The sequence below is a fragment of the Drosophila virilis genome, chromosome 4 (genome assembly GCF_030788295.1).
Source record: "Drosophila virilis strain 15010-1051.87 chromosome 4, Dvir_AGI_RSII-ME, whole genome shotgun sequence".
NCBI lineage: Eukaryota > Metazoa > Arthropoda > Insecta > Diptera > Drosophilidae > Drosophila > Drosophila virilis.
In genome coordinates, this window is record NC_091546.1 from 2,279,050 (window position 1) to 2,305,547 (window position 26,498).

At 36.3% G+C, this 26,498-nt stretch overlaps 1 protein-coding gene across 1 annotated transcript; it reads left to right on the forward strand.

Moving 5' to 3' along the window:
- Window positions 1-2,478: 2,478 nt before the first annotated feature.
- Window positions 2,479-24,977, forward strand: smog (G-protein coupled receptor 158 smog). Its single transcript, XM_070208910.1, has 13 exons — window positions 2,479-2,491; window positions 16,357-16,652; window positions 16,735-16,793; window positions 17,421-17,540; window positions 18,156-18,236; window positions 18,306-18,654; window positions 18,715-18,783; window positions 18,844-19,245; window positions 19,788-19,982; window positions 21,851-21,978; window positions 22,052-22,163; window positions 22,598-22,618; window positions 23,055-24,977. The coding sequence occupies exons 1-13, from the start codon at window positions 2,479-2,481 to the stop codon at window positions 23,250-23,252; spliced, it is 2,043 nt and encodes a 680-aa protein (XP_070065011.1). The 3' UTR covers window positions 23,253-24,977.
- Window positions 24,978-26,498: the final 1,521 nt, after the last annotated feature.

Sequence of the window (26,498 nt, forward strand, 5' to 3'; positions counted from 1 at the left end):
GGCATCAATGACTCGGCTCGGCCCGCCCACTGGCCGCCGCAGGACACACAGGACCCCACGAACACGCCCAGCGCTCGATTTCCTCATCTACGAAGCTATCCTCCTCTCTCTCTCTCTTTCTTTGTTTATCTCTCTTTTTCTCTTCCTCTGTTGCTTGTTGTTTTTGTATACCCTGTAGCCGCAAATTGAGCCTGGGTAGGGCATTTTAATGTCAAGTATAAGTTTGCACTCTGTAAAATATAGCCTATGTTCACTTTAACTCCTACTTAGTCGAATAAAATAATAATAATTTAAATAAAAAAATTAAATTAGCCTAAACTTAAGAGAATCTTACGCTTGAAGCCTTTTTGAAATTTTCTACTCTTCACTCTACAAATTTCCGCCCACTCTTATAGACACATTATTTAGACATCTTTTTTCTATAGGATATCTGCTAGTCGTGCCCTTATCAAGTCTGCTGGCAGTAGCTTTCTTTTATGTGGCCATTTGATGTTGTTGGCTTTTTACTTTTGCTGATTTTAATTTTGGTAAAAGTTGTCACATTTGATTTTCAGCAATTGTTTGGTTTTTTATGCCTCGTTCGCCTCGTTCGCAGCTCTTGTGTCTTAAGTTAACTTAACTTACTTCGCTTTGGCCTTTTTGCTACATTTTCCCGTTCTCGTTTTATGTGCCGCCCTTTTATGTGGTGCCAGGCCCGACCCTAATGGCATTCTCTACGGTCTCTCTAGCACAGATTGGCCAACGACTCGGCCCTTTGCCTGGGCCTGTTGCTTGCCAGTGGAAAATTGCGGTTGAAAATGTGATGTAACCGGAAGAGCTTCCAACTGGATTAAACTTTGGGTCTGTGTGTGTGTGTGAATGGCATGGGTATCAAGAAAAGTTGTAAGTGCGAATTGAAGTAATTTTTGTAAAAAGTGCCTACCTGAGCTGTGAACAATGAGCTGTAGAAAAGGAATTACTTTCCTGGAAGAAAGGCTCGTGAAAGCTGTCTTAATTTACATTCTTCCCTCGACTTTTATTGTCTTCCTTTAAATACGTTTATTTTCCAAAATCTTTACCCTTAAGTCAAGCAATATTAGCTGTTATCAATTCCTAATCAATATTATTCTGTGCAAGGTTTTCTTTTCTGGCAGCATTTGAATTTATTTTCTGCTTCACTTCCATTTTCTTTACGATTTTTTCATCTCATCAACTTTCAGCTTCAGCTTGGCTACTTTATTTGAGAGCTTTGTTAACTCTACTCAAGGAAAAACAAAAAAGCGAAGCTCTATACATAGTCGAATTTCTGGCCAATATAGCTTGAATTTATCTATCTTACACTTTTCAAACAAATTTCCTTGTCTACTTGCCAAGAGATACATATTTCTATCCATTTACTGCCCTTCCATATATATATAAATAAATTTGTATATAAATATTTATAAATAATATAAAATATATTCCAACTTCTTCAAAATAAACACAAAAGAAAAACGAGAAAAAATTCCAATTATTTCCCGCTTCTCTTTAAACTTACAAATAATATTGCAATATCTCGGCTTTAAATAAAAGTGCCAATATAATACAAGTTAATCGTTATGAAGATCCAGGTGCCTTTGTACCTTGCAGCTATTTCGAATGGCATACGGGCAGCTTGCACAAAATCACATCGATTAAATTGCAATTTGGACGCACATTTGGCTCCGTATAAATAAATGATTGCTTTTAAACTATTTTCAGCTTAATCGTGGATAATTTACTTAGTGCTTTGTGTTCTTTGGCCTTGTGGGATTTGTTCTTTTAGCCTCGCTTAAGCGTTAATTAAGTGCAATTTACGTTGCACTTGGCCCCCGGGCGGCATTTGACTAAGCCAACTTAATAAGTTATTCATGCTTAGTTTGAAGCTCGTCCTGAAATGCTCCTCTTTGCCATGGTCATGGATTTAAGGCAACAAAAGTCCGTCAAACTGATTATATAACCAAAATGTTGCCTCTCTTTTCTACCCCACCATCTTTTTCTAGCCCTCCCTCGCTCTTGGTCTCTGCCTAGGCTGTCTGTCTCTCTGTCTGTCTGTCTGTCTGTCTGTCGTGTAGCATTGCCGCCTGGCTGCATTTTGTACATGTACTTGGGCTGCACGACCAGGACGACACGCTGAGAGTGCACATGCTGTGACAGCAGCGCCAACAAGAATCAAAAAAACAAGCTAGAAAAATAAAATATATAAAAATAACGAGAAGCTGCTTAAATACCCTAAGAAGCTGGGTAAATATAAATTGTTTGGGTAAAAATACGTTTTAAATAGATTGAACTGGCACGGATTTAAACAAGATGGTTGGCATTGTAAAGAGAACTAATAAGTGAAGTTGTTGGTTCGAATTTCAGGCAGAAAACCTCCTATATAGAAAAGAATGTAAGCATGAAAAGACGCTGCATAAATATCCTAAGTAGCTGGGTAAAAATAATCTTTGAATAGATTAAATATGGCCCGCTTTAAACAAGATGAGGGTAAAAGGTGAGAGAACTTAAAAGTAAAGTTGCTGGTTCAAGCAGCAGGCAAGAAAACATCCTTATCTTAATAACTTTTAATATCTGCATCGTTTTATATATAATATTATATACATATTGATTGATTGATGATCAACGCACAGCCCAAAAAGTTAAGGTTAAAGAGTTGGATTTGTCGCAGCTGTGAAGAAACTGAACGCCAAGTAGAAAATTCCATTCATAAGCGTGGAAAATAGGTGAAATGCAGTTGTATGAATCATTCGTGCTTATTATTTTGGGCCTCTATACTCAATTCTTAAAGTTTTGGGTGTTAATCTAACTTGGTATAAGGAAAAAAGAAGGAGAAGAAGGAGTAGAAGGAAGTAGAAGAAGTGGAAAAGTGATAGCCAAGTCTTAAGAATAAAGCTTGACTCTGACAAAGCCGATTAATGCCAATTCGGCGAAAAAACTTTGGGACATTTTTCAGTCAGCAGTAAAAATTGTGGCGACATTTTTACGCGCTTTCAACCGAAATAAACATGAAAATGTTTGCGACTATATTATATAATATATATTTATGCTCACATACATATACATTTGTGTGTGTGTGTGTGTGTGTATGTGCCGACAACAAAGCCAATAAAATGTTGTAACCTTCGAAAAGTTCAATTTTCGTATACATTAACATTGAGTTGGGCTTGACAATTTTTCAGTTCAGTTCAGTTGAGGCGCACAAATTATGCCGTCGCACAACACTGGCCGCACCCACACAAGCTACGTTGGGTTTTCAAGGATGTTTACGCCCAGCCTTACATCCCCAGCTGCCACGCCCTCTCCCCCCTGAACATGTACGCTTTGGCCTGTAATGCGTGCCGTGCCGCCTCGCCAGCGACTTTTATCTAAAAGCGCACTTAGCCCAAGTAGGCCAAGTAGATTACGGCCAAAGAGCTGCTCCTGTTCAACCCATACATGTGTATATATATATATATATATCTATATCTATATGTGTATGTGTATGTCTATGTATGTGTGTGACATTTTTGCGGGGGCCGTATCATTAGAAAGAACAATTAGGTTAAAAAATGATTTAATTTTCGTCAAGCAGGACTTGTTTTTGAACGATACCTGAATATATATAAGATAGAGGATAGTCTGTGTAGAACATAAGCTAAAATATATCTGATAAGACATATGATAGACACATAAAAAATGTGAGTTGTATGATATAGAGACAAAATATAAAATAGAAAGTGAATGAAACAAGACATGAATTATCAAGACATAGGAGGGAGAGGGAGAAAGAGAGAGAGAGAGGGAGAGGGAGAAAGGGAGGGAAAGTGCGAGGGTGAGGGAGTAAGAGATAAGGTTACCCACAGAACTTATGAATAAAATATTTATAAACAAAGCAAGAACAAAACTGAGTGCCTCACTTGAATTAATGAGAATCGCATAGAAGGGCGGTATAAAAACATGCTTGCCTTTCAGCTTGCCCGCTTTGCGTTTGGAAACAGATTTTAAAGATGCAGGAAATATAATTGTTAAAGAAATAGAATACTCTATTAAATCTGTAAATCTGTATAGATATGTATTTACTAAACCCCGACCTTTTCACCTATTTAACAAATCACATTGGAAGTTTTTAAAACTGAAACAAATTTCTGATATCCACAATTGCGTCTTTAACTCGGGAACTCTTGAAGATATCTGGGTTGATGATCTAAGGCCTCTTATGCTGAGTATTTAGATCCTGGTCTTAGATAACTTTATAGACAAAGCAGCTGCCTGCAATGATATTTAATGATATAAACTGCAAACACTTGAGCAAATTGCGCATGTAAACAGCAAGGGGAAGGGCTTCCAAATGGAGGGGAAATGGGGTATGCCTGGTGCTAGACCCTGAAAAGTGATTAAAAACAAGAAGAAAAACTTGTTGTAGAAACGGAAGCAGCCGCGTTGACAGCGCTTTGTCCTTGGGAAAAGGTTTTTCAGGCGGATTGTTGGGCAGGGAGGGCGGTGGGGGGGAGGGTAGCAGCCGAAAAAAGGCTTTTTGGCGCAATAACGGTACAAGCGTTACAGTTTTTCATTATAGAAACCGTAATTGGAAAAGTGTTTTGGGGCCTGCCACTCGATGCTTTTAGACAATGAAGAGCGGCAGGGCTAGGAGACAGGGGTAGGGGCTGGGCTGGGCAGGATGCTAGGCAATGTGTTGTCCGATTTGTTGGCTTTTAAAGGGGTCAAGGCGAAGGCGAAGGCGGGGCCAGGGACTGGAACTTAGCTAAAGGCTTGGGGCCAGCCTGCCGAAGCGCAGCTGCTTGAGCTTATTTGGGCACAAAGGACGCGCCGCGCAGGACAAAGCTGAGGTCGGGACCCGAGAGAAGAGCGGCAGAGGAAGCAGCAGGAGGAGCAGCCGGAGCGGGAGGAGCTGAAGCAGCTGTCGGCGCACAATTTGTCCTCAACGTTGCAATCGCTTTGCTTGTTTGCCTTTGTCTAATTGTTAAATATCTTTTGTCTCACTCCAACCCGTCATGTGTGTGTGTGTGTGTGTATATTTTGTTGCATTGTTTGATTGTGACACGCTTCAGTATTGTGCCTGTGTGTGTGCGTGTCTCTCTGTGTGTGTGTGCAGCCAAGCAAAATAACATTTGTCTAATGAAAGGAGGCAATGTTTAGGCCAGTTCTCTCTTTCCCTCTCTCTCTCTCCTCTCTCCTCTCTCTATCTCTCTCTCTCACTCTGTTCACGCCTGGCTATTTTAAGCATATTATTTATTATTTCATTATTATTATTAGTGTCGCGCAGACGTTTCGTGCCTTGAAGTGCGCATCCATCAAAATGTTTGCAGGCCACAAAAACAATTGCATAATAGACTTAACAAAAGCGCCGCATCGTTGGCCAATGCGACGATCATATACTCTATCTTAAATACATATGTTCCTCTTCCTATCCATCTGTGTCAACAAATTTGTCTCGAAGACAAAAAAAGCTAGAGACTTGAAATTTGATATATCTATTTTCTTTCGATATCTTTTTGTACTTTTATAATATCGATAAAAATGGAAATTGAATATGTATAGAAAATATATATGTATATGTATTTTGTATATCTTGTCATCGATAGAAAACGATTTGGGGATTTGATATGTAGGTATTCTTTATAGGGCATATGACATACTTCGCTCTGCCGAATATAATAAAATAGTTATTTTTATTAGAATCTTGGGACTTGAGTCTTGGAATTGAAACTTAACTTGGCGTAATACTATCTGGCGTAATACCCTCTGCAATTTCGAGCTTTACAATTGTGCACACACACCTGCAAAACCACAAACCATGCACAACAGCAATTAATTCTCGGCATGCCGAATATGGACCTTCTTGTTCTGATGTCCTTTTCAGCTCGTACTTCAGCAAATTTTGGGCCAGCTTTCAAATTGATGTACTGCAACATGCTTTGATTTGATATATTGCGATTCAATAATTCTCATCCGATTTTCATATGGTTTGGGGTTTTGATCTTGATTTTGCCTCCTTATTAAAATGGCATCAAAACCTGGCAACATAATTTTTGGTCGAAATTCATGTGGAACTGGTACCCCAAAATATCCTATATGGACATGGGTCAATATTTCCCACCCCCATAACTAGGTCAATTCTCATCCGATTTTCATATGGTTTGGGGTTTTGATCTTGATTTTGCCTCCTTATTAAAATGGCATCAAAACCTGGCAACATCATTTTTGGTCGAAATTCATGTGGAACTGGTACCCCAAAATATCCTATATAGACATGGGTCAATATTTTCCACCCCCATAACTCAGTCAAATCTCATCCGATTTTCATAAAGTTTGGCTTGTTGTTCATGGTTTTGCCTCTAAATCAACTTGGCATCAAAACCTGGCAACATAATTTTTGGTCGAAATTCATGTGGAACTGGTACCCCAAAATATCCTATATAGACATGGATCAAAATTTCCCACCCCCATAACTAGGTCAATTCTCATCCGATTTTGATAAGGTTTGGCTTTTTGTTCATGGTTTTGCCTCTTAATCAACTTCGCATCAAAATCTGGCAACATAATTTTTGGTCGAAATTCATGTGGAAGTGGTACCCCAAAATATCCTATATGGACATGGGTCAATATTTCCCACCCCCATAACTAGGTCAATTCTCATCCGATTTTCATATGGTTTGGGGTTTTGATCTTGATTTTGCCTCCTTATTAAAATGGCATCAAAACCTGGCAACATCATTTTTGGTCGAAATTCATGTGGAACTGGTACCCCAAAATATCCTATATAGACATGGATCAAAATTTCCCACCCCCATAACTAGGTCAATTCTCATCCGATTTTAATAAGGTTTGGCTTTTTGTTCATTGTTTTGCCTCTAAATCAACTTGGCATCAAAACCTGGCAACATAATTTTTGGTCGAAATTCATGTGGAAGTGGTACCCCAAAATATCCTATATAGACATGGATCAAAATTTCCCACCCCCATAACTCAGTCAAATCTCATCCGATTTTCATAAAGTTTGGCTTTTTGTTCATGGTTTTGCCCCTTAATCAACTTGGCATCAAAATCTGGCAACATCATTTTTGGTCGAAATTCATGTGGAACTGGTACCCTAAAATATCCTATATAGACATGGGTCAATATTTCCCACCCCCATAACTCAGTCAAATCTCATCCGATTTTCATAAAGTTTGGCTTTTTGTTCATGGTTTTGCCTCTAAATCAACTTGGCATCAAAACCTGGCAACATAATTTTTGGTCGAAATTCATGTGGAAGTGGTACCCCAAAATATCCTATATAGACATGGATCAAAATTTCCCACCCCCATAACTCAGTCAAATCTCATCCGATTTTCATAAAGTTTGGCTTTTTGTTCATGGTTTTGCCCCTTAATCAACTTGGCATCAAAATCTGGCAACATAATTTTTGGTCGACATTCATGTGGAACTGGTACCCCAAAATATCCTATATAGACATGGGTCAATATTTCCCACCCCCATAACTAGGTCAATTCTCATCCGATTTTGATAAGGTTTGGCTTTTTGTTCATGGTTTTGCCTCTTAATCAACTTGGCATCAAAACCTGGCAACATAATTTATGGTCGAAATTCATGTGGAAGTGGTACCCCAAAATATCCTATATAGACATGGGTCAATATTTCCCACCCCCATAACTCAGTCAAATCTCATCCGATTTTCATAAAGCTAGGATTATTGTTCATGGTTTTGCCGTAAATCAACTTGGCATCAAAATCTGGCAACATCATTTTTGGTCGAAATTCATGTGGAACTGGTACCCTAAAATATCCTATATAGACATGGGTCAATATTTCCCACCCCCATAACTCAGTCAAATCTCATCCGATTTTCATAAAGTTTGGCTTTTTGTTCATGGTTTTGCCTCTAAATCAACTTGGCATCAAAACCTGGCAACATCATTTTTGGTCGAAATTCATGTGGAACTGGTACCCACAAATATCCTATATAGACATGGGTCAATATTTCCCACCCCCATAACTCAGTCAAATCTCATCCGATTTTCATAAAGTTTGGATTATTGTTCATGGTTTTGCCCGTAAATCAACTTGGCATCAAAATCTGACAACATCATTTTTGGTCGAAATTCATGTGGAACTGGTACCCACAAATATCCTATATAGACATGGATCAATATTTCCCACCCCCATAACTCACTCAAATCTCATCCGATTTTCATAAAGTTTGGCTTTTTGTTAATGGTTTTGCTTCTTAATCAACTTGGCATCAAAATCTGGCAACATCATTTTTGGTCGAAATTCATGTGGAACTGGTACCCACAAATATCCTATATAGACATGGGTCAATATTTCCCACCCCCATAACTCAGTCAAATCTCATCCGATTTTCATAAAGTTTGGATTATTGTTCATGATTTTGCCCGTAAATCAACTTGGCATCAAAATCTGACAACATCATTTTTGGTCGAAATTCATGTGGAACTGGTACCCACAAATATCCTATATAGACATGGATCAATATTTCCCACCCCCATAACTCACTCAAATCTCATCCGATTTTCATAAAGTTTGGCTTTTTGTTAATGGTTTTGCTTCTTAATCAACTTGGCATCAAAATCTGGCAACATCATTTTTGGTCGAAATTCATGTGGAACTGGTACCCCAAAATATTCTATATAGACATGGATCAAAATTTCCCACCCCCATAGCTCAGTCAAATCTCATCCGATTTTCATAAAGTCTGGCTTTTTGTTCATGGTTTTGCCTCTAAATCAACTTGGCATCAAAAATTGGCAACATCATTTTTGGTCGAAATTCATGTGGAACTGGTACCCACAAATATCCTATATAGACATGGGTCAATATTTCCCACCCCCATATCTCAGTCAAATCTCATCCGATTTTCATAAAGTTTGGATTATTGTTCATGGTTTTGCCCGTAAATCAACTTGGCATCAAAATCTGACAACATCATTTTTGGTCGAAATTCATGTGGAACTGGTACAGACAAATATCCTATATAGACATGGATCAATATTTCCCACCCCCATAACTCACTCAAATCTCATCCGATTTTCATAAAGTTTGGCTTTTTGTTAATGGTTTTGCTTCTTGATCAACTTGGCATCAAAATCTGGCAACATCATTTTTGGTCGAAATTCATGTGGAACTGGTACCCACAAATATCCTATATAGACATGGGTCAATATTTCCCACCCCCATAACTCAGTCAAATCTCATCCGATTTTCATAAAGTTTGGATTATTGTTCATGGTTTTGCCCGTAAATCAACTTGGCATCAAAATCTGACAACATCATTTTTGGTCGAAATTCATGTGGAACTGGTACCCACAAATATCCTATATAGACATGGATCAATATTTCCCACCCCCATAACTCACTCAAATCTCATCCGATTTTCATAAAGTTTGGCTTTTTGTTAATGGTTTTGCTTCTTAATCAACTTGGCATCAAAATCTGGCAACATCATTTTTGGTCGAAATTCATGTGGAACTGGTACCCCAAAATATCCTATATAGACATGGATCAAAATTTCCCACCCCCATAACTCAGTCAAATCTCATCCGATTTTCATAAAGTCTGGCTTTTTGTTCATGGTTTTGCCTCTAAATCAACTTGGCATCAAAACTTGGCAACATCATTTTTGGTCGAAATTCATGTGGAACTGGTACCCACAAATATCCTATATAGACATGGGTCAATATTTCCCACCCCCATATCTCAGTCAAATCTCATCCGATTTTCATAAAGTTTGGATTATTGTTCATGGTTTTGCCCGTAAATCAACTTGGCATCAAAATCTGACAACATCATTTTTGGTCGAAATTCATGTGGAACTGGTACAGACAAATATCCTATATAGACATGGATCAATATTTCCCACCCCCATAACTCACTCAAATCTCATCCGATTTTCATAAAGTTTGGCTTTTTGTTAATGGTTTTGCTTCTTGATCAACTTGGCATCAAAATCTGGCAACATCATTTTTGGTCGAAATTCATGTGGAACTGGTACCCACAAATATCCTATATAGACATGGGTCAATATTTCCCACCCCCATAACTCAGTCAAATCTCATCCGATTTTCATAAAGTTTGGATTATTGTTCGTGGTTTTGCCCCTAAATCAACTTGGCATCAAAATCTGACAACATCATTTTTGGTCGAAATTCATGTGGAACTGGTACCCACAAATATCCTATATAGACATGGATCAATATTTCCCACCCCCATAACTCACTCAAATCTCATCCGATTTTCATAAAGTTTGGCTTTTTGTTAATGGTTTTGCTTCTTGATCAACTTGGCATCAAAATCTGGCAACATAATTTTTGGTCGAAATTCATGTGGAACTGGTACCCCAAAATATCCTATATGGACATGGGTCAATATTTCCCACCCCCATAACTAGGTCAATTCTCATCCGATTTTCATATGGTTTGGGGTTTTGATCTTGATTTTGCCTCCTTATTAAAATGGCATCAAAACCTGGCAACATAATTTTTGGTCGAAATTCATGTGGAACTGGTACCCCAAAATATCCTATATGGACATGGGTCAATATTTCCCACCCCCATAACTAGGTCAATTCTCATCCGATTTTCATATGGTTTGGGGTTTTGATCTTGATTTTGCCTCCTTATTAAAATGGCATCAAAACCTGGCAACATCATTTTTGGTCGAAATTCATGTGGAACTGGTACCCCAAAATATCCTATATAGACATGGGTCAATATTTTCCACCCCCATAACTCAGTCAAATCTCATCCGATTTTCATAAAGTTTGGCTTGTTGTTCATGGTTTTGCCTCTAAATCAACTTGGCATCAAAACCTGGCAACATAATTTTTGGTCGAAATTCATGTGGAACTGGTACCCCAAAATATCCTATATAGACATGGATCAAAATTTCCCACCCCCATAACTAGGTCAATTCTCATCCGATTTTGATAAGGTTTGGCTTTTTGTTCATGGTTTTGCCTCTTAATCAACTTCGCATCAAAATCTGGCAACATAATTTTTGGTCGAAATTCATGTGGAAGTGGTACCCCAAAATATCCTATATGGACATGGGTCAATATTTCCCACCCCCATAACTAGGTCAATTCTCATCCGATTTTCATATGGTTTGGGGTTTTGATCTTGATTTTGCCTCCTTATTAAAATGGCATCAAAACCTGGCAACATCATTTTTGGTCGAAATTCATGTGGAACTGGTACCCCAAAATATCCTATATAGACATGGATCAAAATTTCCCACCCCCATAACTAGGTCAATTCTCATCCGATTTTAATAAGGTTTGGCTTTTTGTTCATTGTTTTGCCTCTAAATCAACTTGGCATCAAAACCTGGCAACATAATTTTTGGTCGAAATTCATGTGGAAGTGGTACCCCCAAAATATCCTATATAGACATGGATCAAAATTTCCCACCCCCATAACTCAGTCAAATCTCATCCGATTTTCATAAAGTTTGGCTTTTTGTTCATGGTTTTGCCCCTTAATCAACTTGGCATCAAAATCTGGCAACATCATTTTTGGTCGAAATTCATGTGGAACTGGTACCCTAAAATATCCTATATAGACATGGGTCAATATTTCCCACCCCCATAACTCAGTCAAATCTCATCCGATTTTCATAAAGTTTGGCTTTTTGTTCATGGTTTTGCCTCTAAATCAACTTGGCATCAAAACCTGGCAACATAATTTTTGGTCGAAATTCATGTGGAAGTGGTACCCCAAAATATCCTATATAGACATGGATCAAAATTTCCCACCCCCATAACTCAGTCAAATCTCATCCGATTTTCATAAAGTTTGGCTTTTTGTTCATGGTTTTGCCCCTTAATCAACTTGGCATCAAAATCTGGCAACATAATTTTTGGTCGACATTCATGTGGAACTGGTACCCCAAAATATCCTATATAGACATGGGTCAATATTTCCCACCCCCATAACTAGGTCAATTCTCATCCGATTTTGATAAGGTTTGGCTTTTTGTTCATGGTTTTGCCTCTTAATCAACTTGGCATCAAAACCTGGCAACATAATTTATGGTCGAAATTCATGTGGAAGTGGTACCCCAAAATATCCTATATAGACATGGGTCAATATTTCCCACCCCCATAACTCAGTCAAATCTCATCCGATTTTCATAAAGCTAGGATTATTGTTCATGGTTTTGCCGTAAATCAACTTGGCATCAAAATCTGGCAACATCATTTTTGGTCGAAATTCATGTGGAACTGGCACCCTAAAATATCCTATATAGACATGGGTCAATATTTCCCACCCCCATAACTCAGTCAAATCTCATCCGATTTTCATAAAGTTTGGCTTTTTGTTCATGGTTTTGCCTCTAAATCAACTTGGCATCAAAACCTGGCAACATCATTTTTGGTCGAAATTCATGTGGAACTGGTACCCACAAATATCCTATATAGACATGGGTCAATATTTCCCACCCCCATAACTCAGTCAAATCTCATCCGATTTTCATAAAGTTTGGATTATTGTTCATGGTTTTGCCCGTAAATCAACTTGGCATCAAAATCTGACAACATCATTTTTGGTCGAAATTCATGTGGAACTGGTACCCACAAATATCCTATATAGACATGGATCAATATTTCCCACCCCCATAACTCACTCAAATCTCATCCGATTTTCATAAAGTTTGGCTTTTTGTTAATGGTTTTGCTTCTTAATCAACTTGGCATCAAAATCTGGCAACATCATTTTTGGTCGAAATTCATGTGGAACTGGTACCCACAAATATCCTATATAGACATGGGTCAATATTTCCCACCCCCATAACTCAGTCAAATCTCATCCGATTTTCATAAAGTTTGGATTATTGTTCATGATTTTGCCCGTAAATCAACTTGGCATCAAAATCTGACAACATCATTTTTGGTCGAAATTCATGTGGAACTGGTACCCACAAATATCCTATATAGACATGGATCAATATTTCCCACCCCCATAACTCACTCAAATCTCATCCGATTTTCATAAAGTTTGGCTTTTTGTTAATGGTTTTGCTTCTTAATCAACTTGGCATCAAAATCTGGCAACATCATTTTTGGTCGAAATTCATGTGGAACTGGTACCCCAAAATATTCTATATAGACATGGATCAAAATTTCCCACCCCCATAGCTCAGTCAAATCTCATCCGATTTTCATAAAGTCTGGCTTTTTGTTCATGGTTTTGCCTCTAAATCAACTTGGCATCAAAACTTGGCAACATCATTTTTGGTCGAAATTCATGTGGAACTGGTACCCACAAATATCCTATATAGACATGGGTCAATATTTCCCACCCCCATAACTCAGTCAAATCTCATCCGATTTTCATAAAGTTTGGATTATTGTTCATGGTTTTGCCCGTAAATCAACTTGGCATCAAAATCTGACAACATCATTTTTGGTCGAAATTCATGTGGAACTGGTACCCACAAATATCCTATATAGACATGGATCAATATTTCCCACCCCCATAACTCACTCAAATCTCATCCGATTTTCATAAAGTTTGGCTTTTTGTTAATGGTTTTGCTTCTTAATCAACTTGGCATCAAAATCTGGCAACATCATTTTTGGTCGAAATTCATGTGGAACTGGTACCCCAAAATATCCTATATAGACATGGATCAAAATTTCCCACCCCCATAACTCAGTCAAATCTCATCCGATTTTCATAAAGTCTGGCTTTTTGTTCATGGTTTTGCCTCTAAATCAACTTGGCATCAAAACTTGGCAACATCATTTTTGGTCGAAATTCATGTGGAACTGGTACCCACAAATATCCTATATAGACATGGGTCAATATTTCCCACCCCCATATCTCAGTCAAATCTCATCCGATTTTCATAAAGTTTGGATTATTGTTCATGGTTTTGCCCGTAAATCAACTTGGCATCAAAATCTGACAACATCATTTTTGGTCGAAATTCATGTGGAACTGGTACAGACAAATATCCTATATAGACATGGATCAATATTTCCCACCCCCATAACTCACTCAAATCTCATCCGATTTTCATAAAGTTTGGCTTTTTGTTAATGGTTTTGCTTCTTGATCAACTTGGCATCAAAATCTGGCAACATCATTTTTGGTCGAAATTCATGTGGAACTGGTACCCACAAATATCCTATATAGACATGGGTCAATATTTCCCACCCCCATAACTCAGTCAAATCTCATCCGATTTTCATAAAGTTTGGATTATTGTTCGTGGTTTTGCCCCTAAATCAACTTGGCATCAAAATCTGACAACATCATTTTTGGTCGAAATTCATGTGGAACTGGTACCCACAAATATCCTATATAGACATGGATCAATATTTCCCACCCCCATAACTCACTCAAATCTCATCCGATTTTCATAAAGTTTGGCTTTTTGTTAATGGTTTTGCTTCTTAATCAACTTGGCATCAAAATCTGGCAACATCATTTTTGGTCGAAATTCATGTGGAACTGGTACCCCAAAATATCCTATATAGACATGGATCAAAATTTCCCACCCCCATAGCTCAGTCAAATCTCATCCGATTTTCATAAGGCTTGGCTTTTTGTTCATGGTCTTGCCTCTAAATCAACTTGGCATCTAAGACTGGCAACATTATTTTGTTTTTAGTTTTTGTCCGATATGCTTTATATCTATTTTGAAAGCTCTGCATAAGAACTTAAGGAATAGTCTATATTGGATTGCAAATTTATTTTCAATGGTATTAGAGAGTATTTATTTTATACGTATCACGGAAAATGCCGGAGTATACCCGCTAGTGTAAATATATATTTGTAATAACCTACTTACCTGCACGAACGATTGTTATCGTCATCTATTAGTAGGCGGCAGACGAACTTTTATGTGAACACATCCCTGAAAGAAAATAAAAGCAGATATGTTTATTAACTTGAATTAGTGAGAATCGCATTGTAGACCAACATTTAGACAACAAAACAAACATACATTCATACGATTGTAATAATTGTATTTTATTTAAAATAAATCTAAGCGTAGTTTTGTTTATAATACGTACCAGTTTTTTCTACGGTCACATTTATAATTGATGTTTCCGCCTCCTCTAAGGCCGCTGCCGCCTCCTTCATAGTTAAGGCAACCTCCTGTATAGTTGAAGTTGAAGCCGTTGCCTCCTCTTATGATTAAGCTGTCGCCTCCTCCCAAATTGAAGCCGCCTCCTCCCAAATTGAAGCCGCCTCCTCCTTTGGTCAAGCTGCCGCCTCCTCCTATATGAAGGCCGCCGCCTCCTGCACTTGAAGTGAAGCCTTACTTACTAGAGGCTTACCTGAATTTATGAGAATCGCGTAGTAGGGCATTAGTTAAGAATACGTAAAGGCACACACACATGCATGATACTTCCAAACATTAATGTGTAAATAAATACAAGCACACATACACATACATACATACTTACATACATACATGCACACACATATACATACATACATACATACATACATACATACATACATACATACTTTTATACATACATACATACACACATACATACATACACAAATACATACATACATACATACACACATACATACATACATGAATACATATAAACATACATACATACATACATAAATACATGCATACTTACATACATACATACATACATACACAAATACATACATACATACACACATACTTACATACATACATACATACGCACATACATGAATACATATAAACATACATACATACATACATGCATACTTACATACATACATACATACATACATACATACATACACACATACATGCATACATATAAACATACATACTTACATATATACATATATACTTACTAACATACATACATACATACATACATGCATACATACATACATACATACATACATACATACATACATACATACATACATACATACATTCATACATACACACATGCAAGCATACATATAAACATACATACTTACATATATACATACATACTTACTTACATACATACATACGTACATACATCCATACCTACATATATACATCCATACGTACATACATCCATACATACATACACACATACATACATACAAACATACCTGCAGACATGCATACATCCAGACATGCAAAAATACATACATACAAACATGCATACATGTACACACATATACACACATATATGTACATATACACCTTATGGTGAGAATCTTTAAGCCGAAGTGTGTTATTTAACCCCTTGACCCATTTAATCCACCAAGAGAGGTTATTTTTTGCGAAAAGTGTGAAAGATCTTTAAACAATTTTAGGTTTTCCCTAATAATCGTTTTTTCTTAATAAATATTAGCTTTTCCTTAAATATATGCCTAGCTTTGAATTTAAATCAAATTAATATATCTACATTTTGTGTTTGTTTGAATTTACAGTATTACGACTTCACCGAGATTGCCGAGGTCGCTGCACGCGAATTTACGGAATTCCTATCGAATAAATTTCCAAATGCCAACACGCCAATTGCCATAGATGAACCGACACGCGCGGAGGTGAGCCGGCGGGCCAATGGCATTGCCAGCAATGCCCTCAACGAGGATGACAATCTGTTGGCCTTTGCCATCGCGGCGCCCAGCATACACACAGTTGTTGTCAAATTCAGGGACAATGTGACGGTCAGTTCCGGACTACGACAATAAACAAATAAGATTTAAGCATATGGACTTTAAATGGTTATTCGTATTATTTACTTTTCAGATACCACCGAATCAGGTGCATAACAAGGCTTACCTGGGTTCCTATTGGCGGGAATTGGGGTGAGTTCCAGATACAAGTCCAAGCATTTGTTTTAATTATGTACAATTTTCAAATTTTAAAACTAATTAAAATATATGTATATGTTAAGATTTAGTTTTAATAAATGATTAATTTTACTGGGAAATGAAATTTGTTGTCTTAAAAAATCCTAAAACAATTTTCAACATTTTCTTTGTTGATAAACGAACAATATTAAACCCTTTTTTTCATTTCTTGTCTTGTCTATAAAAATCTTGTTTGATTTGATGTCCGAAAAATATTCTTAAAACAAAATTCATTCATATCATTATGAAATTGAAATAATTTTTCTTAAGCTTATTTAAGATTTGAATGCATCTTAAAATAAGTTTCAAATATATAATGTTTAAAATATAATATTGTTTTGCTTTGCTTCTGGATCATACTAGAATACTTTCTCTATTTCATTGAAGCTTAATTCAAGTCTCCGGAGAATCTTTAAACAAGCTTCAAATAACATCAAATACTCATTATTTTGATTAAAAGACCTAAATATTTGATTTCCCAGTGGATCGTATCGTATATGATATTATTAAATAGCTATAGCTTGCGTTTGCGTGCAGCTGACAGTTCGCTAATTGATTTGATCCTATCGAAAATGCTTACAGGGCCGCCTGGAACAGCAGCGATGGCACCAAGGAGTGGGGCGCGCCCTTTCGTGACTGCAACCTTTTGACGGGGCGCTGGCTGTGGCCATTTCGCATATCATTCACCGAGCACCGAATCAAGTGAGTTATTACTAAAGTTAAATATCTAAGTAATTAATTACTCTTACTGACTGACTGATCGATTGACTGGGGGCTGTTCTTGTTCTTGTGATATGAATCCACGAACAGACGGGATTTTGGTAACTTTCACTTACAAGCGTGGAAAATTTGTGGAAAGGAAATTGATTAAAACTGTGCGTGTGCAATTCGCTTAAATCATTTCTATAGATCGCTGAAAGAATTTATGAGTAAGCTGAAATTTCCATAGCAGGTCTTTCTTGTGATATGAATTCACGCTTGAATGTGGTTTTCTTAAATTCCACCTGCAAGCGTGGAATTTAGTGAAAAGGCCATTGATAAAAATTGTGCCTGTGTGATTCATTTAACTAATTTCTGAAGATCTCTGTGAGAATTTATAGCAGGCATGTTTTATACAAATTTACTTCCACGGTCGGAAAATGGGTGGAAAACTGCTGACATTGATTTTTTTTTTCTCCGCTTGATGGCCTTTAAATATTTCAAAGATCTAATTAAGAGTATTTATAAATTCCATCGGGCGTAAAATAAGTGGAATACCTTAAGCTAATAAATATAAAAAAAAATTATAAAAGCCAATTTAAAATTCAATCTTTACAGAATTGTTGCCGCTGCCTTTATAGCCGCCGATGAGGATGTGTGCAACGACGGCCTGGAGGAGGTTTTCGGACGGCGTCACGGGTAAAATGCACTTAAAATACGAATTAAGTAAAGAAATAAAGATTAACTGGGTTTTCATATATGTTGCAGCTGCGATCGGAACACCACATTTTGCCTGCTGACCGAAACGAAGCCGCCGGCCACGCGTGATGTCTACACGTGTTTGTGCCGCGAATCCTATTACCTGCCCAATGGGACGCTGCAGGGTTTTCCCGGTGATCTGGTGGAGCTATCCGAGGGCTATGACAATTACTCATGTCTGCCCTGTCCGGGTGGCTGCAGCAATTGCGACATGCACGGCGTATGCCTCAACTTTCAGGAGGAGGATGCGCTCAACATAGATGCCTGCCTGCGTCTCCTGGTGGCCATTATCCTGGCCGCCTGCATTCTGTGCTGTGTGGTGCTCAGCGTGATCGTGTTCCGGCAGCGCAAGTGCAAGGTGGGTCAGAAAACTAGCTACAAATACATTGATTTTATCTCTGGGCAATTACTATTTTAGGCCATTGCCTCGGGCATGTGGACCGTGCTGGAGACCATTCTGCTGGGCATTGTTTTACTTTATGCATCGGTGCGTCAATTTGCAGCCAAGGATTTGCCTGCTTATTTGTAATGCCATGCCTCATTTTAGGTTGCCGTCCATTTCTTTCCCGCCTCCACGGAGCGCTGCCTGCTGGAGCCCTGGCTGCGCGAAATTGGCTTTATTACGTGCTATGGTGCGATTATATTGAAGCTATATCGGCATCTGGTGGACTTTCGCACCAGGAAGGCGCATCGCTGGGTGCTGCGCGACGTCGATCTGCTCAAGTATCTGGGCACCATGGTGTTTGCCGTTGTCTGTTATATGTCCGCATTTACGGCCTCGTCGCTGGACCTGCTCGAGAGCGCCCAGCTGGAGAGTCTGCGTGAGGCCAGCACCAACACTTGCCATCCCCTCAAATGGGAGCTGGTGACGCAGACCAGCGAGATGCTCATCCTCTGCTTTGGCCTACATCTGGCCATTGCCAGTCGCAATGCCAATACACAGTTTCGGGTGAGCTGGTGACTTTTTTTTTACCAGTTTATAATATAAACTTTCTTTTGATAAGTGCCTCTTTTTATCGAAAATCGATAAATATCGATAAGTATTGGCTTGCAGTTTTCTCAGCTAATCTTAAGTATTGACAATGTTTTATAATTGACAGAATGTTTTGTATTTAGCAGAACAAATTGTTTAATATTATTTAAAAATATTTCCGCATTTTTTAGAAATCGATTAGCAGAATGCTAGAGTCTTTAAAATTTATCTCGGATTCTCTTGAAGTGTGTCGCTTTTTCTAAACTCAAAAAAAAAAAAAGCGGATTCTCCAGATTCTCTAACATTATTTTAGCTATTTTTATACCCTAGAAAAATAAAAGTGATTCTCTAGATTTTGATCCTTTAATGTTCCATGACTTTTAAACGACCTACCCTAACACAAAACTACTACTTACATTTTTAGCTTTGATTAAAAAAAGGGTTCGGTTTCAAGTTTCTTTACGTACAAATATAAATATTATATTATATAAATATTTTAAATCTCTTACCATTTACAGGAGCGTCAATTTCTGGTCACAACGTTGACGCTGGAATTTTTGGTGTCATCCAGTTTCTATTTTCTGCGCTTCGTCTATTTGCCGGAAATGAGTCCCAGCGCCATTTTGTTGGCGCTTTTTGTGCGCTCGCAGCTGACAAATAGCTTCGCCTTGGGTTTGATATTTGTGCCAAAATTGTGGTATCAACACAAGCAGGTAACAAACATTTGTTCATGATTTCTGTCGGCGCTTGAGTTTTTCCAATGATTTTCCTATGATTTTCAATTAACATTTGGTTTAACATTCAGATTGATTTATTGCTAAACAAAACAAAAAGAAAAGATTAATAAACAATAAACAAGTGCGTCCAAAGTTTGTTCGTGTGCTAAATGCATATATATTTACCATATATATACAACATGCTAGACAGTTGAGATAATTCCGCCGTATACCATATATAGTTGAGATAAACCCGCCGTAGGCTCAATTTGTGCACAGTCATCATCAAGTAAAATTATATCGCAAATCATAGTCTCGTCTTTGTATTTGGTATTGACATTTGGTTGAGGAAACGATTTTTGTAGAAAAAAAAAAAAACAAATTTGAGAAACGCCGCCGCAGAAAGCTTTTTGCTGGAAAAAAAAAAACAAATTTTTTTGATATGTTAAAAGAACAACATTTTGTTTTTCTTTTGATTTGTCGAGTTGAATTCTTATTAAACAATTTTAGTATTTAAGCTAACATAATTCATGAATTTTAGTCAAGCTATGAAGTTGCTGCAAGTGTCATTTTACTGTACCAGAATGTTTACTGTATGTATTTCGAGTTCCATTATCATTTCACATTTGCACCCTAAACACTTTCCGTTGCACAACTGTACTTTTTTGGTTTAATAAATTTAAGCGAACGTTAACCAACACTGGCCGCATGAAATTTTCTTGTTTGTTTGCATGCATTTCAGCTAAGACAACAGATACAAGTAGAATGACAAAAATCGGTTTCCTTTTAATACCCAACATGCATACCAAAACTATAGAGTATCTTCTTCTTCCACATACACTATAATATCAATATATATATATATATATGTGCCTCTCTTTGCCTCTCTCTCTCTCTGTCTGCCTCTCTAACTGTCTCTCTGTGTGCCTCTCTAACTCTCTAACCCAAGTAGCTTAGCCGAAGCCCAAAAAATAACGTTTAGTCGTCGTTAATTATGTTCAGATTTTGACCTATGTTTATCTCATTTACAGCACCACAAGAGACATAACCACGCCCACGCCCCAATAAACACACATTTATAAAAAAAAGACACACTAATCTAAAAGCCATAATATACACTCAGAGAAAATGTCGAGTTAAATTCAGAGCCTAAAATATATTAAGACTTAAACTTAATTGAGAAGCTTTAAAAAGCTTCCTTAAGACAGAAGTTTCTGTCGATTCTTATAAGTTTAAAATATATTAAACTTTTAACTAAATTGAAAGAGATTTAAGTTTGCTTAAGCCCTAAATTTCAAAAGAACAAAATTTAAACAGTTTCATTAAAGATCTTTTGTTCTTTCATTAAGCAAAATTGCGCTTAATTTAAGATTGTAGATTCTTATAATTAACAACTTATTCGAAAGCTGTTTATCTTATTTCTTATTCATTATTTTAAAGAAAATATAATAAAATATCTTAAAAACTTCTACGCAAAAAAGAATATTTTTAAATCGCACACAGTTTTTCTCTGAGTGTAAAAACCCATCAAAATTCCATACACAATTGACACAAAGCGCACTCAAATTTCTTCTATACTTTTCCAATTCTTACGATTCTGTTCATTCTATTTTTTATTTGTTTCTGTTATTTTGTTTTACCTTGACTCTCTGTTGAGTTTCCGTTTCCTTTGGCATTTCCGTTCGACTGTTAACCGTTATGCGTTGGCTTTTCCGTTTCGGTTTCCATTTCCGTTTCCGTTTTCTTCTTTTTTTTTGTACGGTGCTGAGTGTGTGTTTTTGCGGTGTTTGTTGCATCTTCATAGCTTGCAGGTTCGTTCGCTTGCGTATGATCTATCAATGCGTTTACCTGTGGATGCTTTCAAGGGTACCTCACACGATGCCGGGCAGCGCCTCGGCGGCGGCTATGCGGGTCTGTGCCTCGGCGATCCGGACATCGGTGAGCTGACCATATCCGAAATGAGTCCCGAGGATATACGTGCCGAACTCAAAAGGTGAGACCCGGCTTGATCATGATGACAATTTGATGATAATTGATGAATGTCCCTTTCCTTTTTTTTTTTGCAGACTGTACACACAACTGGAGATTTTGAAGAACAAGACACTGCGTCAGGATAATCCGCATATTAGCAAAAGGCGCGGCGGCCGCAAGGCGGGACATCGTCGCTTCTCATTGCAAGTAAGTGACTGAAGACCGACTGGCCGTCAAGTCAGGGTCTTCACTGTAAAATACATTTCCACCATGGCCAGTGACAAGAAGGTCGTCTTACTTCCAAAAGCAAAGCCAAAAGTTGTCTCAATGTTTTTAAAACTCTACCCAGAGCCCGAGCCTAAGCTCTCCCACCCTTCCCCTACTCTCTATCTATAAGTCTCGCTCTCTTTCGCTCTCTCCCACCCCCACCCCCTCTCTCTCTCTCTCTCACACATACACACACACACACACTCTCTCTTTTTAATTCCACTCTTTCTGTGTCAATATATAAGTATTAATATGAAATATATCTATATATATATATATCATTGTTCTTGTCATGACTTGTACTATACTATGAAAAAAAAAAACTCAAACCCACCAACAAAAACCAAATTAAAAAAAAAACACTCTAAATGTAGAAAAAGGGCAGCAAAGATAAGGTAAGCAACGTCAGACTCTCTCACTGTTACATAACACGTAAAGCTAACCTAAAAAAAAAAAAACAAAACCTAAAGCCGAAAAAACTAACCTAACTTTGTGTTGTGCATAACCTCAAAAATACCAAAAACAAAAAAAGAAGGCGCCTAACTCAACGTAACATATCGTTAAGTCTTTAACAACAACTTAGCATGCAGGCCAAAGCTACCCAAAATTAATAAAAATATTAAATAAATAATTGTACCAAGTCCTTTGAGTCTCTTCTGTCTACAGTGTTTCCCAAAAATGCATGTACACCCATAGCACTTGATGTATCTAAGCTAAAACTAAACAGAACCCTTTAATAATAAAAAACAAATAACTAACAAAAATGCACTAAATTAACTGCTAAATTGTTAGACTAGCCCCATGAATAATATGACGCAAAACCTTTCGCAGGCTTTAAGTGCCAAACATCGCAGCAATAAGCATCATCAGGATATTGAAATAACCGAAGCGGAACCGTCGCGCACGCCCGAGGATTCAGTCTGCAGTGCGGAGGGACCGACAGATACCTATGCCGAAATATCGGGCATATCGCATTCAATGCTATCCCATTCCATGGTCTCCCACTCCGTTGTCTCGCACTCGAAGTAGGCCTTCAAACCACGCGGCCATACTGTACATAACTCAAGCAAACTAGATATATGCTATATATAGATATATATATATATATAGATACGTGAATGTATGTAACTGAGAATTAGGTGCAGCATAAAAACAAATAGCGCAACAACACAAACAATAAAAGAATTACTTTAATTTTTGCAATGAGATTGAGCAAATGTTAAAAATAATAATAATAAATTAAAAACAAAAAAAATATATATATATATAATTATATATAGAAACAATAAAAAACATTACTTTATTTTAACAAAAATGGCATGGAGCAGTGTTGAGCAACACCAAAAAAAATACAGTGTTGTGCATAGTACAGTGTTGAGCAACAACAACAATTTGAAAAAAGGAAATGAAAATTTTGTACAATTTTGATAAATTTTTGAGAGCTGTTTTTTGTGCGTGTGGTTTAAGTTTTTTTTTTTTAAATTATGACAAGAGCAAAATCGTAGAAGAACGAAAAAAAATAAAGAGTTGAAAAATGAATAACAGAGCCCACCTGTGTAGGTAAACGTTAAAAACTGTTGCAGCAAATATGTTATCTAACACTGTTTTTCTCTTTGTTTGAATATATCTTAACTGAGTTCCTTGAAAGTAACTAAGCAAATACTTATATATTTAATAATTTGCCTTTTTCATTTGTAACCGCAATAAAAATGAATCAAATATGTTAAACACTAACTCAAAAGACAATTCCTAATGGTCGTAAATCAGTTGTAAATTTGAGCTTATAGGCAATACTTACTTATAAAACATACTAGAAATTCCCCCCCCCCCCCCCCTCCCCAGCTTCCTTCCTCTAAACTAACTACTTACACAATCGACGCCTAGACTTTAAACTATGTATGTACTTTATATATACCTATATATATATATATATATATATATAAATAATTAATATTGTAAAACCACAGCAACTAATCAGCGTATAGCGAATATTTGTATATACTTACATATACTATACAGATATATATTGATTTATATATGTATGCATATCTGAAGTATGCGCCATTTAATATACTCGTACATTGTGAGAGGAGCAAAGCCACAAAATACCAAAGCGAGGCACTTGTTAACTTTGTGACAGAGCGATCAGAAGCAAGAAAAAAAAACGAGTTAATAAAAACTACAAAAATTGTTGTATAATTTTACAAATAGTTCAGCAGCGAGGTTGGGGGCGTGGCAAATTAACGATCGTTCAGAATGTTAGTAAGTAGCTAATACTTATGAATATATGAATAATAGTCAAGTAGCTAAAACAGAAAAAAACGCAATTTTCACCATCCAAAATTGAATTCAAAACTCCAAAAGAAAAAAAAACAGAAAATTTTTTAACATTTTTTGAGGTTAGTTTTTATAATTTATAATTCCAATAAAAAACAAAATGCATTTGAAATGTTAAAATCAAAAATAAATTTTTTACAATCCAAAATTGAAAAGAAAACAAAAGTTAATTTAAAAAATTAAAAATGCAAATACAAAAAATACGCAAAATTTATTTAATTTATAATTTTGTAGGTTAGATTTAATTTCCATTTATATAATTGCAATAAAACAAAATGCATTTGAAATGTGTTTATGAAAAAAAATGAAAACAGAAGAAAAAAAAAACAGCAGCAAACCAGACAATGTGGATTTTATATTTTTAAGGTTAGTTTTTAATTTTTTTCTTTTATTTTTTTTTTTATTTTTTTTTTTTTTTAGTAATAAACGAAATACATTTGAAATGTATTTTGTAATGTTTCTACTCCGGTAGCCATATAAGCAATTTTTGAATATGAATAAAAAGGAAGAAGCGTAATATTCTGAATAAATAAGTCCAAAAATGAGAACAAAGCAAAGATTCAAAGCCATCTTATAGAACATATACAGTATACAGTACATAGGCATTTACATGAGGTATACAAATATGTGAAAAAAACATTCTGGTTGGGAAAACGTTTAAATTAGTTAATAAACAAAAAAACACACAAACACACACACACTCACACACACAGACAAGCATGCAACAAGTTGAGCATTTAAAAATATATAAAAAAACAAAAAATACAACTTTTTGATTGCGTTTGATCAAAAAGGTTTGTGTAAAAATATGAATAAATTGATATAATGGCATATACATTATTATATATATAAATATATATATATATATATATAACTGATTATACTATATATAAATTATACATATATAGGAATGTATGTAATTGACATATATGTATGTGTGTGTGTATCGGCATTACAATAATAAAAAAACAACAAAAAAAACATTTAATATATGAAAAATAACAAAACAAAGAAAGGGGCATAATTTAAAAAAATAGTTGCTCATTGCAAAAGAAAAATTGAAAAATCCATGGTCGAAAATCGAAAATGAATTAAAAACCGAAAAAAAAACCAACATTTTGCAAGTGTGATAGTGTTCATAATATGCGTTCATTGTAATTTAAAGTAATAAAAAACCAAAAACAAAAAAAAAAAATAAATTGAATAAAAACCAAATGTCTCATAGAAATTAAAATTCAAAAGCCTTGCGTCTATATATATAAATATATATATATATAAAAGTATATTTATATATATGGGGCAAGGGGCAGGGCGAAAAACCAAAAATTGTAACGCAAATATTTCAAAATGAATTATGAAACAAAAATAACAAAAAGAAAACAAACAAAACAACAGAAAAAAAATAAGAGCGACAACAAAAAAAATGATACTAATAAACATAAATAATGATTAAATCAAATTAAAACTTGTTTAATTTTGTTTAAGAAAGAAATTCTTTATATATTTTTTGAAATATTTTCAGTATTGTGTTGAAAGGAAATTTAAGCATATCTTTATTTAATAATCTTGTAGACATTTCCCACTTCCCAGATATGTGAGAATAGCGGAGAATAGAGAATAATACAAATATCCCAGAAAATCGAATTATATTGCCATATAAGAACCTAACTATTCGACCGATAATTCCTATAGCAGCTATATGAAATGCCGATCCGATGTTCATAGCCATTGGCATATATGTACTGATCATAGATCTAATAAATCCCGAGTTTGGATAGTTATCTTAATATTAAAGAGAAGGATCGGCACGCCGAAGATCTAATACCCTAGCAGACCCAACCATTTTACAATCCTTGTAGTGCCTTGCCCGTATCTAAGAAGCACAGCGCAAGTTCCTATGGCAGCTATATCATATAGTGGTCCGATTCAGGTTCAGGT